The sequence below is a fragment of the Syngnathus typhle genome, linkage group LG19 (assembly GCF_033458585.1).
Source record: "Syngnathus typhle isolate RoL2023-S1 ecotype Sweden linkage group LG19, RoL_Styp_1.0, whole genome shotgun sequence".
Taxonomy (NCBI): domain Eukaryota; kingdom Metazoa; phylum Chordata; class Actinopteri; order Syngnathiformes; family Syngnathidae; genus Syngnathus; species Syngnathus typhle.
The window spans coordinates 9,238,200-9,262,500 of NC_083756.1; the positions used below are offsets into that span (position 1 = coordinate 9,238,200).

The following is a 24,301-nucleotide window of genomic DNA, read 5'->3' on the forward strand; positions in this document are numbered from 1 at the left end:
ACATCGCGTCCATGGAGACGAGTCACTTTGTCCAAATTGAGCAAATTGTAGTTGCCGCGGTGACCCACCGGGGGGCAGTAGATGCCTTCCGCACAAACATGAGGCGGATTAAGTCCCCCACCCACCCACCGACCCACCCACCCAGTGCAAACAGAATTGGCTTTTGCAGGCCACTCTGAGCTTAATATCTTGTAACAAGCGTGAACCATTAACAGTCAGCCATGGCGAATAAAAAGTGGAAAAGGGAGGGGTGGCGTGAAATGAATAAACGCAGAGGACCCGCCGTTTAAACTCCGACCTTGAGGCAGTGATGTCATCGTTTTGAATTATATCTGCCCCACAATGCACTGAAGCCATTCATTTATGTGTGCATGTATTTATGTATGCACGTAATCAGCGGCACATCGTCTCGGGGTGAAATGGCCGAGAATGGAGTTGGTCGGGGGGCGAAGATGGCGAGGAACGTCGATGGAATTGATTGCAAATCCCCTTATCTCGAAAATGGCATGTCACTCACATCAATGGGAATCGAGCTTTGTTCAAACGCCCGGAAAAAGAGGCATCAGAATAGCGCAATGGTATTTGTGTACACTATACCCACACTTTGCTGAAATGAGTCCGTTTTTCCATGACCTCTGAAAACGTCCAAGGCATTTTCTAGTTTTGATTTCATTCACGGTTCCAGTGAACAAATCAAGTTTCCTGAAAAAGCCCTGATGAAATGATATGCGCGACCGTGAACGTCCAATACACGCGGCGCCACGCAGGGAGCACCCGCTTTAATGTTAGCACTCAGTCGGCGTGAGTGCCAGGCGTAGGCGTCGGGGTCATTTGAAAGTAACCTGCTTTTAGCGTGAACAAATTCATTTCATTCCTTGTTGTTTTGTTCATTGTGTTTGTATGCCACTTGGCAAGGTTCCCGCCACCACTACAATACCAAATGACTCAAGCGGGGAGCTCCTGATGCATATTAGCTTGAGGCTAAGACTAGAATGAGGCTTTTAAGGTTGTCCAAAATGCCACAAATTGAGCTTTTGTTCAAAAAATAGCTATTCTTTATTAGCTGCTGTTTCTGTACATTTTGCAGCATGTCTTACTTAGAATTAGGTTGGGGGGGGGGGCAATAAAAGCATTCTAAGTTGCAAACAAAAGCTTCTTAACATTTTCATTTTTGTTAAATGCCATCTTTGTGAAAGGGAGGTTCCTCCACTTTCATTTTTGCCCCTGCACACTACCAAATTCTTCTTCTATTCGTGTCCTTAAGAAATCAAAGCAAACTAATTTGAAACGCCCCGTTCCATAAGACACCAGATGAGACCACGGGGAATGTTTGAGTGTCTGAAATTCTTCGGAGGCCCAGACGGGCAATTCTTTGGATGCTGCGGCGTTAATTAAGCCAGCCTTTTTTCCTTCTCAGAGGCGGGTGGGCGTTCGGGGGCGTGATAATGAGTCAGCGGATGCGAGCCGATTGGCACCTTTGCTCTCCCTCAGGTCTTGCGCGGCAGGACGACATCACCCAGCAGGCCGTCTCCGGAGAGCTCCCCAAGCTGAGGAGCGGCGATGCCCTCGGCCGTCAGGGAGCATCGGAAGTGCACCTCGGGTCCTACGGCGGGACGGCGGGGAGGAAAGAGAGGCCCGGAGAGGCCGAGTTGAGCCGGGACCTTCAGCGCTTCCTGAAAGGTTCTGGTTTCCCGCCACGGCTGCAGCCCGGAGTCCAACAAGAGGCGGCTAGTATTCGAGTCAGAAGCTGTTGCATGTGGTTTTGCACAGTGGTCATTCTGCCGAGCAACAAGTGAGCAATCAAAACAACCGATTTTTTTTTTTCTTTCTTCCTGTAGAACGAAGGCGTAAGCGATTATGACCAGCGCCCTCCGCCAAAGTCAGCTTGGAAGGAGACCAGCGTCTACAGTCTGCAGAAGGCAGCCAACCAAGCCCCAATCACCAAGATCTTCTCTCAGAGCGGCGAGGGCAGGCACCCCGAGCTTAGCGCCTCCTACAGGCCCCTCTCCAACCCCCTGGGGCAGCTCCTCACACAAGGCGGACCAACAGGGTCCAAAGGGAAGCTCCGGTACCTTGGCTACGTGCGTCCGCCGCCAGATGAGGTCCACCTGGCTTTTCGTCCCAAATCTCCGAAAGCCAAGCCGGATGGACTGTTGCTCAGGAGCGGGTCCGAGCGACCGACGGCCAAGAAGCCGCCTCATTTCACCGACGGTAACAACCTGCTTGACATCTAGCATTGAGATTCTCCGAGAGACTGTTGTGCCTGATGCTAAAGGCTAACCTTTAGCTCTATCAATGTATCATCTCTCGTCTTTTCTTCTCTCCCAGATCTTCTGATCCAAGATATGGTCAACCGTTTGGGAGGACACGGTTTAAACATGGAGCCTTGGATGGCCAAAGACCTGGAGCAGCTGGCCAGCATCATCAGCGGCGCTCTGCGGGGAGCCCAGGCGGTGCAAGCCCAGGAGGGAGACGGCGAGCTTAGGGCTGACGGCGAGCTTAGGGCTGACGTGGAGCCCGACCAAGTCTTGAGCGTAAAAGCGGAGAAAGTCAACCGGAAAGACGCTTGGAAAGTTGGACAAGGTAGCGGAAAGCAGGGTTTGTCACCATTTGAAGATCTACTCCATAGGTGACATCTCTATTGCGTGTTGTTTCCAGGCCAACGAGAAGATGGCACGGCCAACAAGAACCCCGTTGACCAGGTGAATTCCGATTTCTCGCTCCCCGCTATTCACAAATGAATTTGCAGGATGAGGAGACGTGTCCAACCCAAAACGTGAACACATGAAATTGATGCGGAGGCGCGTGCGGAAACAAATTGCGTGCAGAAACCAACTGCACGTTCGGACTCACGATTTGGCGGAGGAGGCTTATTCTCTATTTGAACAAGTCACAAGGTGCCGCCGCTATGCTTCTGGGATATGAATATTTTGCTTAAAGCCATGCAGGTCCTTTGCAGACTTAATTCCACATATTCACACAGTCACTGAACCTTGGAACATGACTCGCAGTAATGGCTTCATTGTAAATATTTTGAATCCAATTTTTTTTCCCAAAAAGCAGATCTCTTTTTCTGAAACATGCATTTCCATTGCTTTCAATTTTCAGATGAATGCTACTCACACCTTTTTTGAATTGGAAAATGTACAACCTTTTGGATGAAAAATATCCAATTTCAGTCTCGTGAGAATTTGTGGGCTATCAATGAATCGATACAAAGATACACTTTTAACTTGATCCTATTCAAATTTTCTCGTAAAAGGGTACGACTTTATTCTCTTCAATCATTTTTCCTTCTATGACAGCATACGGCCATTTTCTCCAAGCTCCTCAACTACCTCGACAAGATGGGTGACTCCTCTGAGGTCCAACCTGCTCCCGCTGAAAAAGCGGCGGGCCTGGAGAGCGTCCGGAGCCGGACCTCGCAGTCCCAAGGCGCGGAAAAAAGCAAAGCGTCAGCTCCCAGCGAAGCCTCGGCCTCACGTCTGAGCGGCGGCGGCGGCGCGGCGGCCCTGCCTGACGCTTTGCAACAGGCGCACTCCCAGATGGAGACGTGGATGCGCAAGCCTGCCGCCAATGACATCAAAGTGAAAACTCAGCTGGTCCACGTCGCAGTCAAGGAGTTTTCCAGCAGAGGGAAGGACAGACATTTTGGATACATCATAACCGCCGGCTCGGAGTGAGTGGCTTTCTGACTCAGAAGGAACGTTAGCTAGTGGTATTGATTGCTTTTCTTTTCTTCTTTGTGTGGCCACCAATATCAATGTGCAAGAAACAAACGTGCGTTGCTGCTGCTGCACAGTATTTCGTGATGAGACTGCATGTGGAAGTGGGCGGGCTCTGGCTGGCTGGCTGGCTGGCTGGCTGGCTGGCTGGCTGGCTGGCTGGCTGGCTGGCTGGCTGGCTGGCTGACTGGCTGGCTGGCTGGCTGGCGGGTCAGTCATTACAGTCCGCTGTGTCTTCACATCCCCTTTCAAATCCCTTTATGGTGTCACAGGCTTGTCCTTCACCTGTACAGTCGCCGCGCCGCCGTGCGTGCGTGGGTGGGTGCCGATGTTCCAGGCCAAAAGGCTTTTCTTTTTAGTCACTTAAAAGGTGAGCTTATCTGACAGGCAGCTGCTGCCGGCGGCGGCGGCGGGAAGAGGAGTTGCCGCGTTTGACGGCCGCCCGAATGCCTTTCCTTCCGCCACTCTTAAATAAGTGGTTCAAGGCGGTGCATTTCCACTGCGCTGCTGTAGGTAGCGAGCTCGCCCAAAAAGCTTGCTTTTCCTTTACCAGAAGTACACGCCAATGGAAAAGGGCCTTTTTTGCTTCTGAACATGTAACTAATGGTGATGCAACAAAATAGCCATTCAAGCAAAGAAATATTCCTGGAGTTTTCATGCAGTAAGTGGTCTCCATGCCATCCCCGACCGACTGTTTGTTGACCTTGCCGCCTCTAGGCGCATTCTCGTTGAAATCCACAGAAAGCCAGTCGCTTTCTTGTCTCGTTCTTTTCGCCCCCCTCCTGCAAATGACCTTTTGTTTGGTCTATTTCCTCAGCCATTTAGTCTGCAAGAGCGAGAAGACGTGGACTGAGCTGAGCTGAGATGAGGCATGGCTTTATCAGAGCGCCATTACACTTCACCTCCATTCCATTTGCACCTTATTATTATCGTCTGGCGGCGAGGGGCGGCGAGGGGCGGCGAGGGGCGCGTGTTTCTGCCCGCCGCGTTTGTGTACTCTGGGTGTGAGGAAAGAGAGAGAGAGAGAGAGAGAATGGTGCGCAAAGAGCAAGAAAGATGAGAGGAGGAGGGAAATGGCGGAGAGGCGCATCCGTATGATGCAGCCATTACACCTCATGCAGGTTCCATTTGCACCTGATTGTTTGTCTCGTTGCGGGGACAAAAGCGCATGATTTAGCAAGCCCCCCTTTCCCGCTCTCCCTAGCCAGCCCCGTGTCCTACAAATACTTCCTTACTGAACTGATGTCGATTGTCCAAATGTTGTGGTTGTGTTTTTGGACAGAGCCTATTTGACGCTCGCTTGGCTGCGTGTGTGTACTTTCAGCTCCCTCACCTCGGAGCAGGCGGTGGACCTGATGGAACGGCTCACCCGGGAGCTGCACCTCCACGCCGCAGACCTCACGCAGCTATCGTAAGTGCCCTCACCCAAGGCATTTGCGGGCGGCTCCGCAGTGACGCCCAATCAGCTGGGTCAAAATGTCCCGCCCCTATACGTACGGCCTTGTTCAAAGTCGAGACCGTGATGACAATGTCTGATTGTTCAACCTTCCAAAAGTCCGGCAGAACTACGCAGCGGCCCCAGTGAAGGCAGGCCTTTGTTGTTGACCTGACCTTTCCGAGCGTTAGACTTCTCCGGCGGCCCTGATTACCTCCGGAACGCTTGCGATGTATCTTCCGTATTCAAAGCACCTCCTCTGTCTCCGTACGCTTCGTCAAAGTAAAACAACAGTCGAGCGAGTGGAGGAAGCGGCCGTACGGCCCACGGGTGGCTTGGCTGGCGGCGGCGGGGTCGCTAATAGAGCAAGTTGTTCCGTGGGAGCGCGTCCTTGAACCCGAGGCTCTTTTGTTCCGCTACGGCGCGACCGGTATTAGGCCACGTAGGCGGCAGACCACTCAAGTTCCACGCAAATAAGACACCGAGCGGCGGCGGATGTACGCTAGTATATTCAAAACGGGAACATTGGCATGACAACGCCGCTATTGTTGAGAGGCTGACTTTGTCGGCCTTGGGCACGTCAGTCAGCGCTTGACTGTGGAGTACGGTGTGTCTTCACCAATCTACAGCGGGGGGGGGGAATCTAATCTATAGGACTTCACCCCTCAAAGATTTTGCTCGAATGAAACAGCCCGAGATGCCGTCAAGCGCCCGCTCTGTATACCGTGCACGCTCGCCAAATGTTGACCTCGAAAGGAAGTCGGCCAAGGAGAGTCTCAATCTTTTGGCTTCCAATTCATTTGTGACGAGCAGGAACACCGGGACATGTCATCAGGCCGGCACGGATTGAGTTAATCCTGTTATTACAGCTGCCATATCGCATCAGCGCTAATCAACCCTGATGCTAACGCGCTAGCTGGATACAGATGAGGAGCCGCCGATACGGCCGGACAGAAGTAAACACCCCGTGCACAAGAAAAAGTCCAAACGTCAACTAAATCCAAATACCGATTCAAATTCTCACCAATTTTAAAAGTATGAAATAAAATTGTTAGCAATATTTTTGGCAAACCAATTTACAATTTTGAATGTTCTATTCTTTTTCAAAACCATGTGGTGTAGTTTATTGATTCAAATATGGAACAAGAATTGGGTGCTTTTCGGAACAGATTGATGGCACAATGTATTGCCAATGGGAAAGAACTCCCATCTTTTACTTCCTAAAAAATTCATGAAATAGAACATAAAGAAGTCAACACATTGATTAGAATATGGAACCCCAATTGGGTGCTTTTTGGAACAGATTGATGGCACAATGTATTGCCAATATGTATGAACTCCCATCTTTTACTTCTGAAAAACATCACGAAATAGAACATAAAGAAGTCAACACATTGATTAGAATATGGAATCCCAATTGGGTGCGTTTTGGAACAGATTGATGGCACAATGTATTGCCAATATGTATGAACTCCCATATTTTACTTCCGAAAAACATCATAACATAGAACATAAAGAAGTAAACACTTTTTTTCCCCCCCTTCAATTCAATGGCCATTGTGCTGCTCCTAATGGTATGCCTGCCAAGGCCGCCAGAGCGTGGTATAAAGTAACATGCTTGACTGACGCTCATAAGTCGGGGTCGCTTGTATCTCAAGGCACCACTGTAGCTCATTACTTCCCACTGGTGGATTTGATGACTTCATATTTGTTTCGTCCACAGCTATCTATTAAGGACGGCGTATAAGCGGACTTGGTTCCATACAAAAGAGAAATGGAGAAAATGTCCCTCTTTGTTGCTCTCTAATGAAAGTGGAAATAGCCCAGGCAGAGGGAGGACAGGCCGCGAGCGACGAGCCCATTGTGCCGTGAGACCGCGGCAGGTGAGCGTTTCAAAACGTCCCCCTTGTCTGAATATGCTGGGAAGCTGGGTCAGAGCGCCCCGCACCACACCGCACCGCCCCGCACCGCACCGCACCGCCCCGCTTTTCCTTTCGTGCCAGCTCTTTTTCTTGAACAATCCCCCCCCACCCCGCGATAAGGAGTCGGCCGGCGGGAGAGATGCTGAAATGTGACAAACAGGCGAGGCGGACATTTTGATGAAGGGCCTGGAGTTTTAAGATAGTCAGGCCTGCGGTGATCTTTTTTCTTTTCTTTTCCAGACGATTGATTGGCTGAGCGAGTGGGAAATATGAGATGACGTAAGGGCTGTACCCAGCCGAGGCACTAGGGGGCGTGGGTCACACGCAGTTTGACTAGCCGTCTGCATTTACGAGAGTAAACAGAACCCAGGTGAAGCATTAGAGAAGGGCACCCCCCTTAGAACTGTGCTTGCGTGATGGAGGGATGGTGTTGACAAATCATTGCATGGCTGGCTCCATCTGTCTGCAAGGATGGGCTCATAGAGTTTTTGCGAGAGTGCAGGGGACTGATGGGTTTGTGTGGTGGTGGAACCCCCCCCCAGCCATTGGTTATCCGCCATGCGGTGCCTTGAGATAAGAGTGACCCAACGTACGAGCGAGTGTTATTTCTTTATTTTTTGCTTTGACTTGTAGGCCGAAATTGGCCATGCAACAATTTGGTATGAAGTAAAAAAAAAAAAAAAAAAAAAACTGTATATACACATTTTCCCTGTGCACCGCTGGGAGTTGTTCCACTCCGAGAGCCAAGCTCGGGGACCTTTAAACATTTCTTCTGCTCCAGGGAGAGCAAGTCAGCCGCAGACTCCCGACCGTACAGCGGCCAGTAAGTGCCGACCGAGAGTGTACGGTTACTTTGCTTTCACAAGAAAGCTGAAGTTCCAATGCGGTTCTCCCAACAGAAAGACATTTGATTGATATTCCACTTACGCCTCATTTTCTCTTACGCAGCGTTCTCGGCCCGGCGTTGACTTTCCGGGTGGGCCCAAACTCCGCCAATGTAACCACAGCGGACCTGGTGACAATTGCAGGTACGCTCCATTCATCTTCTCAGCGGGTTTGTGGGGTTGCACGCTCATCGTTTGCGGTGTTTGTTTGACAAATCCTGTCGGCGAGGGCCGGGATGTCATTTGGGGACAAATATTTCCCAGCCAGCCTTGTGAAAAAGCTAACAGTATTTTATATTTGTATATTTAAAGCATCATAACAACATCGCGACTAATATTTCCTATCAAGCCAGCGGAAAATCAGCCAGGGTCACGTTAGTTCGCCTTTTTGCTGGAATTCCAGCCCCCCTCTGGAGTTTGACGGACTTTGATGAGATGTCGTGTAGCGAGCGCTAATGAAAGGCGCGAGCGAGGCGGAAATGTCAGCCCAAATGTTAAGTCAACATAATCGTCCGCCTGATGAATTATGAATCTCAGCCTACCTGAATAGCAATGGCTATGCAATGGTTGGCGCTCAGTCCCGCTTCTAATTGGTCGTCGTTGGTTATGGGCAACAGCCTCCACGAGGATGAAATTTGAAACGGCAACCCCCGGCTGACCTTTCGGATGGAGCCGTCCGTCCCAGCCAGAGCTTGGCTTCCTGACTAGCTCAGCTAGCGCCTCGCCAGCCATCACCGTGTGAAAAATCCAAAGGGAATACACACTTCAAATCCCGTTCTGTTGCATCAGCGCCCTGAATATCTCCTCGACGATGATTCGAACGCAACAGGAGTGCAGTGTGTCGCTTTTTTTCGATGGTGGGCACCGGGTTGTGAAGCAACAGCGTGCTTCAAATGGAATCTGAAAATCAAAGTGACGCACGGCCACATGCAGCGGCCACCTGGGTAATCCTGGCTGACCTTTGCCTTATGTGTGACTGTGCATAAATGACGTGGCCTCCTAATGAAGTCATCGAAACGCCACGCCGCGTTCTGGACTCAACCTGCCGCCGGGAGCCAGCCCGCGCAGCGTGCAGCCGTGCGCTCACCGAGCGGCAAATGTAGTCTCCTCTTCGCCGAGGCGAGCACCCGTACCGCTCAAATCAGACCAAAAGAATGAATATTGAAATCAATCAATGAATAAATATCGAGGGGAAAAAAATACCATTTCAATCCTAAATAAATCAAATGTTTGTATTTCTTTTGTGATCGGATCAGTGCTAATGCTAACAGCTACTGGGAAAAAACTCCTACATGACCCTTAAAGCAACTTAGATTTGAACAGTGCTAAATTGAGGGAGGTGTATTCTTTATCTTCTACGAAGATGCGCTTCTATGTTTCTTCGCTTCACACTCGTCCAGTTGTCTGCGCTTATGCGTGAGTGTACGTACGTCCTGATAGAGAGAGAGAGAGAGAAACACACGGAACAACCGGCCGGGCAAACCTCCACGGGGCGCTACCTTGACTGTACCCGCCATTGTCCGACGGAGGTTAATATGGCGGCGGCGGCGGCGGCAACACTGCTGTCCATCTATCTGCCCATCACTTTCCATTTGCTGTGCTCAATGCCCCATTGAAAGGACGAGACAAAGCGAGTCGGTTGAAAGGCACGGACAGTATTGAAGAGATTTGATAAGTCATTGAAAAGCATCTTTTGGGCAGCAGGTTCTTAGCGGCAGCGCGGGTGAAAGGCCTGCTGGGAGGTCTGACTGTATTAGCCGAGGTAGAGGCTCTTGTGTTCTGCTCAACTGGAAAACCGCAGGACAAAGACGCGCGCTGCTTAATCCCTGCTCGGCTGCAAAACAAAAGGGAAAGGCGCCGCTTTATCCAAACCACGAGGCCTTCCTTGTGTGTGCCTCGGTGTGTGTGTGACTCGGTGTGTGTGTGTGTCTCAGTGTGTGTGTGTGCGCGCGTCCGTTTTGTTTGCGTGAGATTTTTTTCTTTTTCTGCTTTTCTGCTTTTCTGCTTTTCTGCAGCTGTGTTCATACTGTGCCATGAAAAATGCTTATTTTACCAGACGGCCGAGCGTTCAACTCTCGGATCCTTTGAGAAATTCCCTACTGGACTTTGCTTCCTGTACATGGTGTATCGAAATGTTTTTTTTTTTTTTTTTTTTTCTATATGGCTGACTTGGCTGGGAAATCAAGCCCAAGGTGAAGGGGGGGGATTACTGTCAAACAAATCAACAGGTTTTCTTGACACCAATGACTACTTGCGTGGCATGGGCTACGATTGAGGATGGCTTTGACACACGGCTTCATGGTATCACCATTTTCTTCTCTCATTGGTCAGTGGCCTCTCTCTCCATCACGTGTTTGTGCCTGTTTGAACAATAAGCTCACTCTCCCAGATCTCCTTTCTGTCATCACTGAAGTGTGAGGAAGCAACATTGTCTGCGTGCATGTCTCCTGGGGTGACAGCCGTGCGTCAGGGTCTCCTGCTTGCTGGCTGGCTGGCTGGCTGGCTGGCTCCAGATGGCCCAGCCACTGGCTCTCAGGGTCCCCTGCCTCTCTCTCTCGCTCCCTCCCTCCCTCCCTCCCGGCCTTCATTGACCGAGGGCCGGCGTTCTCACGGCCCGGGGGCCTGCAGGCTCATTGCTGCGCTCTGGCCTTTGGGGGCCTTTGTGGCCTCCCAGGTCACCCGGGCGTGACAGCCCAGACAAAAGGGAACGTCCTTGCCCAGCTCCCACTGACTTAACTCCAGTCATGGATCCTAAAGCTCAAAATGTAATCTAAATACGTAGGTACATTTGTCAATGAGCTGAAGCCTTTGGCTCTGGGATTTGTGGCTTTTTGCAAGTCATCATAAAATGTTTGGGCTGAAAATAGATTTGACTTGGACAGGGCTATGGCCCGAAGCGACTCGCAACACTTCAACGCAGGTCCTTGCCCCTGAGAACATGGCTTTTGCCCGAGCACAACAACAGCGGATCCCTGCCACACTGGACTGTAATGGATGGAAAGGCCGAAGCGGGCTTTAATTGCGCGGCGTTTTAAGTTGGCCTGGCAATTCTCCAGCTCTGATCTGCCACTGAATGCGCCCATGCACATTGGCAGCCTGTTTTTTCCATGTGGCGTTTGAGTGCTACTCCTCTTTCCAGCTGAGCATATGAGCGTAGATCTCCCACGCAGACAGGATTGACCTTCACGGCTGCAAACACTTGTCGAAATGCCAATGAGAATTACCTGCTCTCTACCAGCGCTTCATCTGCCGAGCTTTACAAGCCGCCCGTGTTGGGACCGCTTGTTGCGGCCCATCTGAGCCGCCGTTCCCTTTCGCTCGCTCTGAACCAACAAACCACCAGAGGCTTTGAAAAAAGAAGTGAGAATTACATTTTCTCGCCTCTGTTTTTTTTTTTTTTTTGCCCGTGTCCATCACGTGCTGTGGCCAAATAGAGGTGTGTGTGTTTTTTTTTTTTTTTTTTTAAATCAATATAAACAACAGTGTGTGCTCCCTGAACATCCGTATCAGTGAGCTTCATCCATCCCCGCTTTCCCTGGGCACTCACTCACTCACTCACTCACTCACTCACTCACTCACTCACTCACTCACTCACTCACTCACTCACTCACTCACTCACTCACTCACTCACTCACTCACTCACTCACTCCTCTCTCCTCATGCATCAGTGGCGAGCTCGCACCACTTGCTGCTTGAGTGCTCGAATGCGCTCAGTTGGATGATCAAAGTCTTCCTCGGTCTCTTCTCCTCCATCGCCGCCGGCTCTGCGAGTGCGTGTGTTTGATAGAGGAGGGCGTGCGTGCGTGCATGTCGTACACACCATCCTCTTTTGCATCGTCTGCCCGCCGGAGGACACGTTAGCGCGCGTTGACGGACAGACGTTGACGGACGGTGACGCTAATGCTGTAGGACGCGCGCCGCGTTTTCCGTCTTCCCGAACGTTTATGCACTGACGAGTTGACCAATACGTGGCATAAGAAGGAAAGAGCACATGTTGCTTGCTTGTTTGCTTTCTTGCTTGCTTACTTGTAGCCGCCCCCCCCCCCCCCAAAAATGCATTTTATTTGTATTATTTCCTTTTTCGCCAGCCATCAATGAATTGAGACTCGATGGAGTAAGCCAGTTGAAGGTGTGAAAAGGCTCCCAATTGTCCTTTTCTTCTCCGAAGCGACCGCTCGCCATGCAGGGAGTTGTTTCTGACAGTTATTAAAAAAGCAAGCCAGCCGAATCCTGCCTCTTTAAACTCTCCGCTCTTTCACTGAGCGCTTCTTCCACCAAAGTTGTCATGTGGAAACATTTCTATTGTAACAAAAACCCCAGAAGGTTCCAGATGATTAATGATTCGGGCAGTGTCTTTAGCTCCCCTTTTATCCCGTTTATCCTCGTCAGTCCTGGTCCTGGTCCTGGTCCTGGTCCTGGTCCTGGTCCTGGTCCTGGTCCTTTCCCTTCCCCTTCTCCTTAGCTGGAGACAGTAACAGGTGCCTGTCAACAGCCAGCCGCATCTCCAGTGCATTAAAGGCTCTTCACCCATCGGCGGGGATTAGTGTTGCCTGGCATTGTTTGTTTGCTAATTCCATCTCCGAGGTATTGGTCGGGAAACGGTCATGAATAATTGAAAGACATTTCTAGTGGATCAAATCGGCAAATGGCGGGAGATGAATGCGAAAAGCGCTGCAACGCAAGTTGAAGCCAACCCCGAAACCTGAATAGGGCTGGAGTAAAGAACAGCGGCTAGTTGGCTAGCTAGCTAGCTAGCTAGCTGGCTTCAGGCGAAAGCTACCTTTGCTTTGCTTTGCAAACGTCATGTCATTGGCTTATGCGTGTTACTGACATGTGTTAAGCATGTGGGGATTTGCTCATGTTTGTCATATTAGCTCAGGTTTTCGACCTGTTGCTGAATCAGCGGTACACAATTTGGCAAAAGAAAGCTCAGAAAGCTGTGTTGAATAGTTAAGAGCAATCTATAGTTGGACTACAAGTTGGCTGAGTGGAAGCCATTTGATCCACATGACTAATAATCAGTGGATGTTGTCTCTTTCGCCTCATTCTGATTCTGCGCCATTGAAAACATTTGTGGATGCAAACGTCTCAAAAGATTCCCACTCGGCGAGACTGTGTAAACAAAGCTAATTATCGAGCTCCTTTATTTGGTGCAAAGTGTTCGCGTTTGGCGGGACTCGGCGTTCCGCGACACCCGCTCTCGTAATTGAGCTCCTTTGGATGGGAGCCAGAGTCGCCGCCGGAAAAAAGAAATTCAAACGTGACTATGTCGTGATCTCATTTCCATGCAGCTGAGCCACGCTGGTTGGCCATAGCAGCCTAATGGCTTGCTTTACCATTTTGCTCACACTCCTCCTATTCCTTTTCACAATGGAACCATTTTTGGCCTTGTTTCCACAGCAGATCAATTGAAACTTGATTTCTGCCCAAGTCAACAATCTTATCTGCTTCATCTGTAAAGGGATGCTAGGCTAACATGCTAAGGCGACAGACGCCTTGTTTCCATCTTGGTCAAGATGCTATGGCGTCGTCGAGTCAGCTAGCAAGGCTAGCTAGCTGCGACTCTTGTTTTTGCGATCGATCTACTGCAATGCCCTTGCATTTGCCTTTTTTCCAAATCTGTTCATTTACAACGCGACGGACGGCATCAATTCCCAGCGTTACTTTAAGGCTTGATGTAGGAGGCCCCTACCATGTTTAGTAGTCTCCTTGAGTTTTTGTCACGGCTCCGTAGATTGGAGGAGCGGAAGAGAGACGGTGGGATTAAAGCACCATGTTGAGCAGAAAATCCAAGCTCCTCTTCAGCGGCCCCCACCGGCTCCCACCTTTTCCTCCTTCCTCTTTTTTTCTCGCTCCGCGCCGACCCTCTCAGCCTTCATCTCCTCTGTTCTTTCCGTCCTTCATCTTCCCGCATGGAACGCCGCCTCGCTGATGGCTCTTACCGTGTTGTGTGGAGAGCAGCGGGTTCTTGTACACCGTCTTTTTTCTTTAGTTTTTTCGCATTGTGAAGCAGCAGCTCGCACAAACAGCCCAGTAAATGAGCATTAGCCCATCTTCCTGCCGTGACTCATAATGTAATGATATCCGAAAATGCACAACCCCCCATTATGCTCAATTGAAAGAAGCTGTGAAGATGATCTTGTGGAGGAGTTCACAAAAAGGCTTCATGTAGCGCTGATTCAATCACGCCCCCCTGTCCATCTCGGCAAGAGCCAAAATGACGTCGAGTCGCTGTAAATCGTTAGCGACGCCCACACCGCTATACAAAGTATAACATTGTGTCTGGGGAAGAGAAAAGAAAAGAAAAGAAAACAGGACAACACCCACCAGTATACAAAGTATAACATCATGTCTGGAAAGAAGAAAGAAGAAAAAAAAAAGGGAAGGAGGGTCCAGCGATGAGGAGTCTCACTCGCTATGGAAACATCTTCACTCGTGACCGTATCAGCTAATTGCTCCTTCTAGAAAAGCACCCTTTTATGACCCTTTCTATTTTTGAGAAATGGCGTCATGGTCTGCAAAGCCACGCTAAAACTGTCTTGTAAAGTCGATGAGTTTCTTTTAGTAGCTCATCAATGAACCCAAGAAAAATGAAATTTTGAAATCATATCAAGTTTTGATAGAACACATTTAGCACGTACGGCATATCAACCTAGTGGCTACTTTTGTGTTACGTAAAAGCCAGCCACGTCATCTTTTTTATGATGATGATTATTATTATGGAAGAAAAGATGATGGCTGTATATTTGCTGGGTAGCGCAGGTGTGGGCATGTTTTGATCTCTGGATGTTCTTTGCCTACCAATGGTGCCTGTGTGCACTTAATTGCCCCCCCCGTATGCGCGGCCCTGCTCTGCCAGTGGTTTTAGTGCAGCACAAGTGGAGAGAAAAACAAAAGGGAGCCGAGCCGGCGAGCTTCAAAGCACGACGGTGACATTTCCTGCTTTTCCCATCTTCAAAGTCTTATTATTTTTTTTTTTCTTCTTTTTTTTTTTATGATTTGGCTATTGTGCTTTTTTTTTTGGAGGGTGTAGGATTTTTTTTTTTTTTTGAACCAAAGGATTACAGCTGTCTGCAATCACAGTGTACAATTTGGATTCCCTTTCAGACCATTTTCAATAGAGGATGTTCACTTGTTCAGTGTGCTGTCTGCTTTGAAGCCCATTATGGCTGAATTGTATTTATTTCAGGATTTGCTTTTGTACGTGTTCTCACATGGCCGCCGCATGTAGCGTGGGTGCTCTTGGTGCACACACACACACACACACACCAATCAAAAGACAAAAAGGAAAAGCCTATATAATGAGGGCAAAATGGATAGGTGGATATAACTCGGCGATTGCTACTGATCCAACAGAACCCGAGCGACGGTCTCCAGATGGCCGAGAGACGCATGGCATGCCCCCTCCTTCCTTCCCTCCCTCCCTCCCTCTCCTCATTTTCATTCACCTGCAAACACATCCACACATTTACTTGCACCCCCTCGCCCCCGGTGTCTATAATTCATGAGCAGGTGCGGCAGCATCTTTCTTTGGCATGCGCCTGAAAGAGAGGGGAAAAAAAGAAGCAGATGTTCAATTTCCGCTTCCTTTGTGCGTTTTGCGCCCTCTTCTCCACTCCAGTGTACTTTGGACGTCCATTTTTTGGGGGGTTCGACATCACTGCGGTCGTTTGGCGCATGAAGCCACGGCCACGACTGATGGCTGCCCGCGTCGAACTTGTCGGAAGTTGATGAAAGCCTCGCCGCTATGATGGAGCGGGGTGGGAATCCAAAGTCGTACTCGCATTTACGTGGAAACAAATGATTAAAAATACTTGGACTTGCAGCGATTGTCATAGCCAAAGCTAGCTAAGCTCGCAAGCATCTGTCTTGTAGATACATTAAAAACGTCTATAGTCTATTGTCCATAGTCTACTTCACGCGTTGAATCTTTGATTTAAGAGGAGACTTTATTCTTTTTCTTTTCTTCTCAATGATTTCCGCTGTCATTAGCGCTGTAACGACGTAGTTGTTGTTGTCACTAGTTTCCCTCGGCCCCCGATTTCCTTGTACGTTACGTTCATCAGCCATTCCAGCCGTTGCGTCATCTGAGCGAGAGAGAAAGCAAGACGGCACTAAATGATGGCTATGCCTCCTGGCTCCCCCTCTGCCCTCATCTTAAATCGATAGCGGCTGGCTGGCTGACTGTCACGGGTGAGCGGGCTGTATACATGAGGTCAGGCCCCCCCCCCCCTTGTCTCTGGCAGGGCTCTCCGCCGGCCGAGGCGATAACTCGTCTCTATCTCCGACTTCTCTTTAAAGGACACCCAAGCCCTTTGGATTCAACTCCAATCTCCGCCGCAGATTGACTCGGAATGGGATTCCAGCTTCACTTGTTAAGTCGGCCGCCCAAGTGCTCGTTTATCAAGACGTGCTTTAATTGAGAAGATGCTTTTTGGATCACCTTTGAATGGGAGGCGGTATGGCCCGAGCGCGGATGGAAAATTCCCACGTTCCACTATAAACGCCAATGCTACTTTTGTTAACCCTCCTATGGCGTTTTGCCTTGCGTGTGAGCGTTAAGCTAGCGGCCTTGAATATTTCAGCTACCTGTCTGTCTGTCTGTCTGTCAAAGACAGATGCACGCACGACTGTCGCCCGCCGGTGGCGTCCTCACACCAGATCCCCGTGTTAAGGCAACACGTGAACGAGGCGGGGATTACTGTTGCGAGAAAACAACAGTCTGTCCACTAAACCCGCCAGGCAGATGCGGGCGAGCGTGAAAGGTGTGAGAGGTGTTACATTAGCACCTGGATGTGCCAACAGCACACTCCTGACCTTTTAGCGGCAACCTGGAAAAACCTGCGCGCCTTCTCTTAAATCCTCCATCAATTCCCGCCGTCCGTCCGTCCCGCTTTTTGTTCCCTTTCTCCCGCCATTTCCTGTCCTTTGCGGCCATTTGTCTTTTGCAGCTACTTATGAAAGCACTCCCTTAGGCGCCGTCGCCTCACACTTAATGACTGTTGACGAGGAGAATAAACCCTTTTTCCTTCTCCCTCCAAAAAGAGATCTGCGTGAATTAGTTGTCGCACGTCCAAGTGAGATCCTTTGGTGAGCGAAGCGCAGCCTTTTGCCCCACTTTCCCAACCACACGCAAAATACTCATTGGCGCCATTTGTGTACTTACTCACAACTATTCCTTTGTAATACTATTGACTGTCATTAGACCTGCCTTTTGACTTGCATATAAATTCAGGTTGCGTTGGAAGCTGAGACGCCCTGTCCTGTGTGGGAAAACATCAATGTCTAATTATTGTCGCTGGCTGAATTCTATTCTTAGTGGGTCGGGCGCACCCCTTTAGCAATCTCTGGCTGGCTGGCTGGCTGGCTGGCTGCAAATGACCGCGCCTTGAATAGCGGGCAACTTTCTTGGAGTCACCTGCCACGGGCCCTAATTAGACTGATAAGCGGAATCAGATCCGGGCTGTAATCAGCCCCACGGAGGGAGGCCTGACAGAGGGCCAAATGAGGAGGAGGAGATGAGCCGTAGCCACCCGACAGGTGTCTCGCCGCTTCAATCGCACCAGACTTTTCCTGACATATGTAGCAGCCGTTTAGGATATGCGTCCCATCGCCATTTCAATGTCACGCTGGGACTCTGAATTGCACTTTTGTGGCAGAAGAAAAGAAAGAAAGAAAAAAATCGTTTTTTTTTTTAACTGTACCCGAAGATTGATTTTGGTGAGTGTCAAAAATAACAGAATACAATGGGGATTTTTTTTTTTTTTAATTCTTTCTTCTTTTGCCTTCTTATGTCTTCTCGTCCTGTTGTGATGATTATCGTTTTTCTTTTTTTTTTTATGGTGCTGCAGGCAAGACATGGGGGAAGAAAAATACTAATACACAGTAGTCATTTGCGAAGGTGTTCATGAAACACTTTTACAGCTTGAAAGAAAGGCGGAGTACGTCATAATATCAGCGTACGTAACGTCCCTGACGCGGAAATGTCAAGTTGGTCATGCTGACAGCTGAGCGAGGCGCTTGTGTTGCTTCGTCGTCGTCGTCGTCGTCTTGTTTTTCCGCCCACCAGCACTTCACAGCTGCACACGCAGATGACGTTGTTGCCAGGATGCTCGTGGGCTTGCTTCACTTTGCTTTTCGGGGCTTTTTGCTTGGCAACCGGCGGCAAAAATGGCCTCGTACAAGGTTGCTGTTCATTTCTGCCATGATTTCGAGTTGACATTTCGAATGACGTGTCGCTCCCCCTACTGGCGGAAGCGTCCCTACTTCCTTTTTTCTTTTTCTTTCTTTCCTTCTTTCTTTACCTTGTTGACTATCAGGCATAGAACACACCAAATCTTTGCATTTAGTTATCAAACCCGGTGTGATAATTGACATAAGCCCTGCAGACAACCCCCCCGACTTGAGTGATGGCGTCTGTGATTGCTAATGACAGTCGGAACAAATTTTCAGTAATGGGGTCACATGGGTTGTCCTTACCCTTAAAAAAAAAAATCACCCTTCACAGCGCTTGTGTGTACAGTCAAGCTGTTCCTGAACTAGCTGACGAGGAACGGATCAATTCCTTCCTCTGCGACACCTCCCTGCAGCCAAAATGGAAGCCTTGTCTGGCTGTCTGTTATTTTTTTTTTTTATATGATGTCCTGTCTCACTGGAGCTCACATCCTGCCCTCCTGTCCGTGTTAATGCAAGCCTGATTTGTCTCCAACCTTGAAAAAGAAGTGGATACAACCATCTTTAACTGGCTTAACGGAAAAAGCATCTTAGAGAGCCCATTTGTGTCATCTTTCCCAAACTAAAGCCCCCCCCCCCCGGTGCACCTGGTGTACTTGCAGTCCAAAAAAGGCAATAATTGAGGGGGGCATTTATTGAAGTCACTAAGTAATTAGCATGGTGTTGCTGAGCTCAACAGTTAGCGCACCTGCACACCCCCTTGAACTGTCAGTTTGAAAAAAAGTCCAAATGGGGGGCATATACGTATTTGCATTGAACTCATCGGTCAGTCACCCTCCTCCCTCCAACGGAGTTGAAGCACCCATGACCCTAATGCTGGGCGCTTCTCCTGGCCGGCTTGAGCAGGATGTCTGCCCCGACGCATCACAGGCTCAGGCCATTAGCTTGTCGAGAGCGAATGGCGGATGAAAAGCGCGTTTGTGCGTGCGTCAGTGCCAACATGTACACATTTTGCCCAGCCGTGCGTGCCTGGCTGGCTGGCTGCCTGGCTGCCTGCCTGCCTGCCTGGCTGCCTGCCTGCCTGCGTGCGACAGTCCGCACCGCACCGCCTACGTATGCGCTCAGTGACGTGGTTAGTAATGCGGAGACTTGCAGGAGGGAGATGGTCCGTGGAGAGAGCCCGTAGGATAATTGCCGCCACAGTGACAGGTAGGGCTGCCTCTGTCATCGTTGCCTCAGTGGGGAAGTAGTGGCCTCTGTGCGTGGCATCCCTTCCTCCAATAAGCGCTTCCCCCAGTAGGCTCTTTTCCGACTGTAAATTTTCATCCCCTGTCACTCACCTGCGCATCTTAAGATGTCACGTTTAACAAAGCTTTGTGATATTTTTTTAATCAAGCTTTTGCTACTTTTAATCTTGTCGCACGCACACAACAGTATTTGCTCAACTGCAGATGGAGACTTTTTTTAGTGGTCATAGTTTGACAGATTGCTACATTCTTCTTCATTGTGTGTGTGTGTGTGTGTGTGTGTGTGTGTTCTCTCACATTTCAAAAAATGGATTCAGGTGTTAAAAATCACTCCGACGTGCCGTTTTCCCTCGTAAGTCATTGTTGGCCCGCCGTCTTATCATTTGCGAGGGATTGTCATTGATTGACACGCCATGGGCTTTCTGTCACATCTGGCGGCGGCGGCGGCAAATCCGTGACCAATTGGTGTCGGCGCCTATCAAAGCCGAAAGAGGCGTTTTGCGCCGGGCCGGTGTCACAACAGCCACAATCTATTTATCAAGCAGCCAGCCAAGAAAGCCATATCATGCGTGCATATACAGTACGCTACTTATTTACACAAAGGGAGGGAGGGAGGGAAGGTGGCAATACTCACATGAGCTAAAAGACGTGCTCTTTCATGCAATAGACATGCGTGGCGCCATTTTATTCTTAATCTAACGCACCGCACGTTTTGCCTTTATTAGAAGCACAGCGACTATTTGAGATACATACATACATGCAGCAGCAGCAGCAGCAGCAGCAGCAGCAGCAGCAGCAGCAAGGACTTGTGAAGGTTTATTATTGAGCCATCTTCCCAAAAAGCCTAGCTCCTAATAAGAAAAAGAAGGGGTGGGGGGGACGCAATTATAAAAGTGTCATGCGGGTTCTGTTTGAAAGGGGAAGGAGCCTGTAATGTGTTTGATATCAGAGGCAGGGTCTTTGGCGGACCCTCGGCGCATGCTAATTATGCCGCCGCCGCCATTACCGAGCCCAAAGCGGGGCCACCGGCGGGCGCACTTTATTACCTTCCACATCATTTGTAATTGTCAGTCTGGAAAAAAAGAAGTGGGAAATGAAAGCATTTTTTTTCGGGCAAAGCTTACAAATGGTGTGAATTTTTGGCTGGTTGTCGGCCTTTTGAAAGCATGGATGGAGGGAGGGCTGAATAAACAGAAGCGGAGCGCCAGGCCGGGCCGGGCCGGGCCAGGCCAGGCCGCCCAACCCTGCTGCCAGTCCATCGGCACTGCCGATCGGCCGCCCACTTATGCGAGCCACCTTTCCACAAATCAACTAAATGAGCCATAGAGTGAAGAATATTCAGTAGGGGCTGCAGATACCAGATAGCTCCCATTCACCTTTAGCTTTTAAATGCCACAGCGCCATCTACAGGGATTTGTTTGTCATTACAGTGGTTTACAAAGCTTAGTTTCCCCTGTCAAGTTTGCTAAATGTCTGGCCGTCCGTCCGTCCGTCCGCCCGCCCCAATTTGATTGTCTGTCTTTCTGCTTCAATCACTGCTGCCATTTTGACAAGTAGAAATCAGATCTTAGGATGGCGGCGGAGTCACGTGTGACTTATCGTAGGCCGCTCGGTTCGCCTTTGTACTCTTATTATTGTTTTGGAGTGAGATATGGATGGCGAGCGATCTGCTGGGAGATCAGGTGCACCCTTCTCCTTTTTTCCCTCCCCCTTCTCTGTCTCCCGATTGGTGCAGACTGTGCTTATTTGGTGGGGTGATGTGCGCAATGGCGGCTTTAATATCCAAGCGATTGCTTACTGATAAGGCAAACGGCTGCGGCGCGAGCGAGCGAGGGCTGAGCGAGCGAGGCCTGAGCGAGGCCTGAGCCCCCCCCCCCCCCCCCCCCCCGCAATAAACACTTTCATTTTGTTTTCAACGGGATTGACGTATAGAGCGAGTCAGGAGCGGGACTTATCTGCGTATTAACAGATCAATCAGCAGGGCCAGGCTGAAATACGGCAACTCCCTCCCGTTTGACTCGTCGGGGGCCGGTCATCCGTCTCGCCGCATTTCTCTGGCTTCCAACAATAACAAGGGTGCATGTCATGTGGCGCAGAAATGAGCGTAGATACGTATTCCTGACGTTAAGCTCCGATGACTTTGCCATGATCATTGGGGGGGATCTCCACCATGACATTATCGGGCAGCATATGGCGGAGAAGCGGCGCATTCTAATCCAATTCTACTCAACGGCTGATAATGATGTTGAGCGCATACGCTCGCAAGTCATTTAAAGGTCACGTAAAGTCTGGCCGTGGCCGGCGCGCCCTACTTCTACTCCTGGTTGCGCGCGTCAAGGATTGCCAATGGCTTCCAAGTGATTGAAATGGCCTTTTTCTTCCTCTTCCCGAACGAGTCCTTGATGAACTTTTCAAGTGTTCTCCAGCTCTTCCCACGCCGACGTTTGAATCACGGTTGTTATGGTGATGACAAGTGCTTCATTATTATTATTTGAAGTGACGTCTCTGGCTTCAAAGCTGAGTTGCGACCATCATCCGACATAGCCTTGAGAGGGAGGCAGGGGAGCTTGTGCTTTTATTTGCTCTTATTTGGAGAGGCTGAAATCAGGCCTCACTGTCGGTATGTGGAGCTGGCTCGTCTGCGCCCCAAAATCTCCTTTTATCGAAAGCTGATCGAAATGGAGCGCATGCTGGTTTTCAGCATCACTGGGAAAGAGCAAAAAAAGGAGCATCGGGCTGAAATCAAAGATGAGACAAGATGGGCTCGGGCAATGCCCATTAAGAATGTCTGGAGGAGTTTCTCCCGACGTGTCTTTTCCGCAGGAATATTTGGTGGCTCATTTGAAGCTCGTGAAAGCGTGCCAGCCAGTGCCAAGTGGAATTGGTATTTTGAATCACTTCATATAGATAGAGATATATCATCTGCGTTTTAGATCAGGGGGGCGGGACCCTGAAAGTCTTACCAGCAAAAAGCACTGATTGTCAATGAGCTCTTTTTTCCTTGTCGCAAATACAGACAGGATCGCAATTTGGACCGTTTGACTGGTTTGACAATGGTTAAATGTCAAAAGAAAACAAATTCAAATGAGTTACAACTTTATTTCGGGTGACATAAATGGAAAGGACGCTAGCAAACGATTGCGAGCCTGTGCTATTGTTTTTTTTTTTCTTCACCCATTCTGAATACGCTAACGCTTGTTGCAAAGTGAGCTTACCTTAAGAACGATACATGGCCTTGGCATCATGTCTGAGTAGACGTGCACTTGAGTGCAGTAACGGAGTGAGTATTTGGCCTTTGCCACTGGCTATGGCAATTGCAGTCCTGGCGCTGTTGTTTTGCCTGGCAAGAGCGAGCCGGCGGCAGCTGTAAGCAAGAGCGCCGAGCAAGAGCGACGAGCAAGAGCGACGAGCAAGAGCGACGAGCTGTTGGCGCGCTCATCCGTCCAGCCGGCAGCTTAATGAGCTCTGTTTCCATTTAAAGCGGGGCCCCGTCCGTTGATTGGAGACTCCTTCACCTGGAGCGACCAATAGCGACCCGCTCGGGCCCACTACCACGTGTCAGTCAGCGAGCCGGCGGTCACGTGCTGACGCGGCTGGGGCTAATCTTTTCGCCGTTTGCCGCCGCCGCCGTCGGGGTCCTCATTAGCGGGCAAACCTTGCGTGACCTTTTGAGTGTGTTTGCTCCTCCCCGCCACCTACGCCCTCGCCCAGCTGGGCCCAATTACCTCCATCATTACCCCCCCCCCCCCTCCAAACAGCGCCCAGGTAGTATCTCACCGCCCTGGCCTGCCCTGGCCTGCCCTGGCTGCCAGACGCCTAAATACATAACCCGAATGGAAATCGAGCTTCATCTCAGACGCGTAGGTTGTAGACTCTCGCTAATGGCTCATTTTCTTGACTTGACTTAGGTGGTGGCATTCTGACTTTGAGCACTTTGAACATGTCTCCAAAAAGACTGACTGGCCATTATAATTGAACGACTCTACAACATTCATAAACGGAACGGTGCGATTCTCCCCGAAAGGGATGCTGTTGAATCCCACGGCGATTCAGATTTTTTTGGGGAGGGAAATGTCAGATAATCAACCGGCCGATATTGAATGGACGAAATGATTGGTTTGGTTTTGTTCCCTTAACACTTACGCCAACGACGGTCTGAATAACCGGCAGACCGAAGCATTTGAAATACGTACGCATACTATCACGTTTGAAAATCCTGGTCGATTGATATTCTAAAATGGGCTAGTATTTGATGAACTGCTCAGGCCCTCATCATGAGTCATCATGATCAGCACCCCTGCTGTATTGCATTGATTTGATTTGATTAGTTTGGACTTTTTCAAAGCCCTGGCCGGCCGACGCGCGACCTTTCCCAAGCCCCTTTTCTCATCCTCCACGCCTCAAATATATACGGCGTCACATTGACGAGATGATAGGATGATCAATGCGTCCTCCTGGAGCCGGCAAGACGAGATGGATGATTATCCTAAAAGTAGCAAGCCTAATTAGATGGGATGCCGCGTACATTGTGGAATCACCGGGATAGATTAAAATACTAATTAAAAGAGGCCCTCGCCCGATGTGGAGTGCGAGGTGAGCTTGGGTCATTTGCATAGCCTTCATCTGGGGGGGGAAATGGGATTTTAAAGGAGCCACTCGCTGTAAGCGCCATTAACATGCTCACAAAAAACGGATGCGGCATTTTGCGCGCATTGTTGCCTTCCTCCCTTTGATTTGTCTTTTTCAATGTTTGCTTCAAAGCTAGCAAGTAACGGATGTGGCGGATTTACATGAGAATATGGCTGACCAAGCCAGCCGCTGGAAATGGCTCGCTCCGGCGTGTTTGATGAGATGGCGAGATGCGCCGCGTGTTCGTTATTGGAAGGACAAAAGGAGGGCGGGGCAGGGCGGGGCG

At 49.8% G+C, this 24,301-nt stretch overlaps 1 protein-coding gene across 4 annotated transcripts in view; it reads left to right on the top strand.

Annotated features, from left to right (window-relative positions):
* ptprn2 (protein tyrosine phosphatase receptor type N2) overlaps positions 1–24,301 on the top strand; it is a 56,556-nt gene that overhangs the window by 4,669 nt on the left and 27,586 nt on the right. For 3 of the 4 annotated variants that reach the window (XR_009710498.1, XM_061266054.1, XM_061266056.1), the window contains exons 4-11: positions 1,492–1,739; positions 1,839–2,211; positions 2,329–2,583; positions 2,659–2,702; positions 3,306–3,679; positions 5,050–5,136; positions 7,864–7,905; positions 8,031–8,110. Coding sequence is in view for 3 of the 4 variants with exons in the window: in XM_061266054.1 (XP_061122038.1) it covers positions 1,492–1,739; positions 1,839–2,211; positions 2,329–2,583; positions 2,659–2,702; positions 3,306–3,679; positions 5,050–5,136; positions 7,864–7,905; positions 8,031–8,110 (1,503 nt within the window). In the remaining variant the exon portion in view is untranslated. The remainder of the gene's footprint in view (positions 1–1,491; positions 1,740–1,838; positions 2,212–2,328; positions 2,584–2,658; positions 2,703–3,305; positions 3,680–5,049; positions 5,137–7,863; positions 7,906–8,030; positions 8,111–24,301) is intronic. The other variant, XM_061266055.1, reaches the window with a different exon arrangement.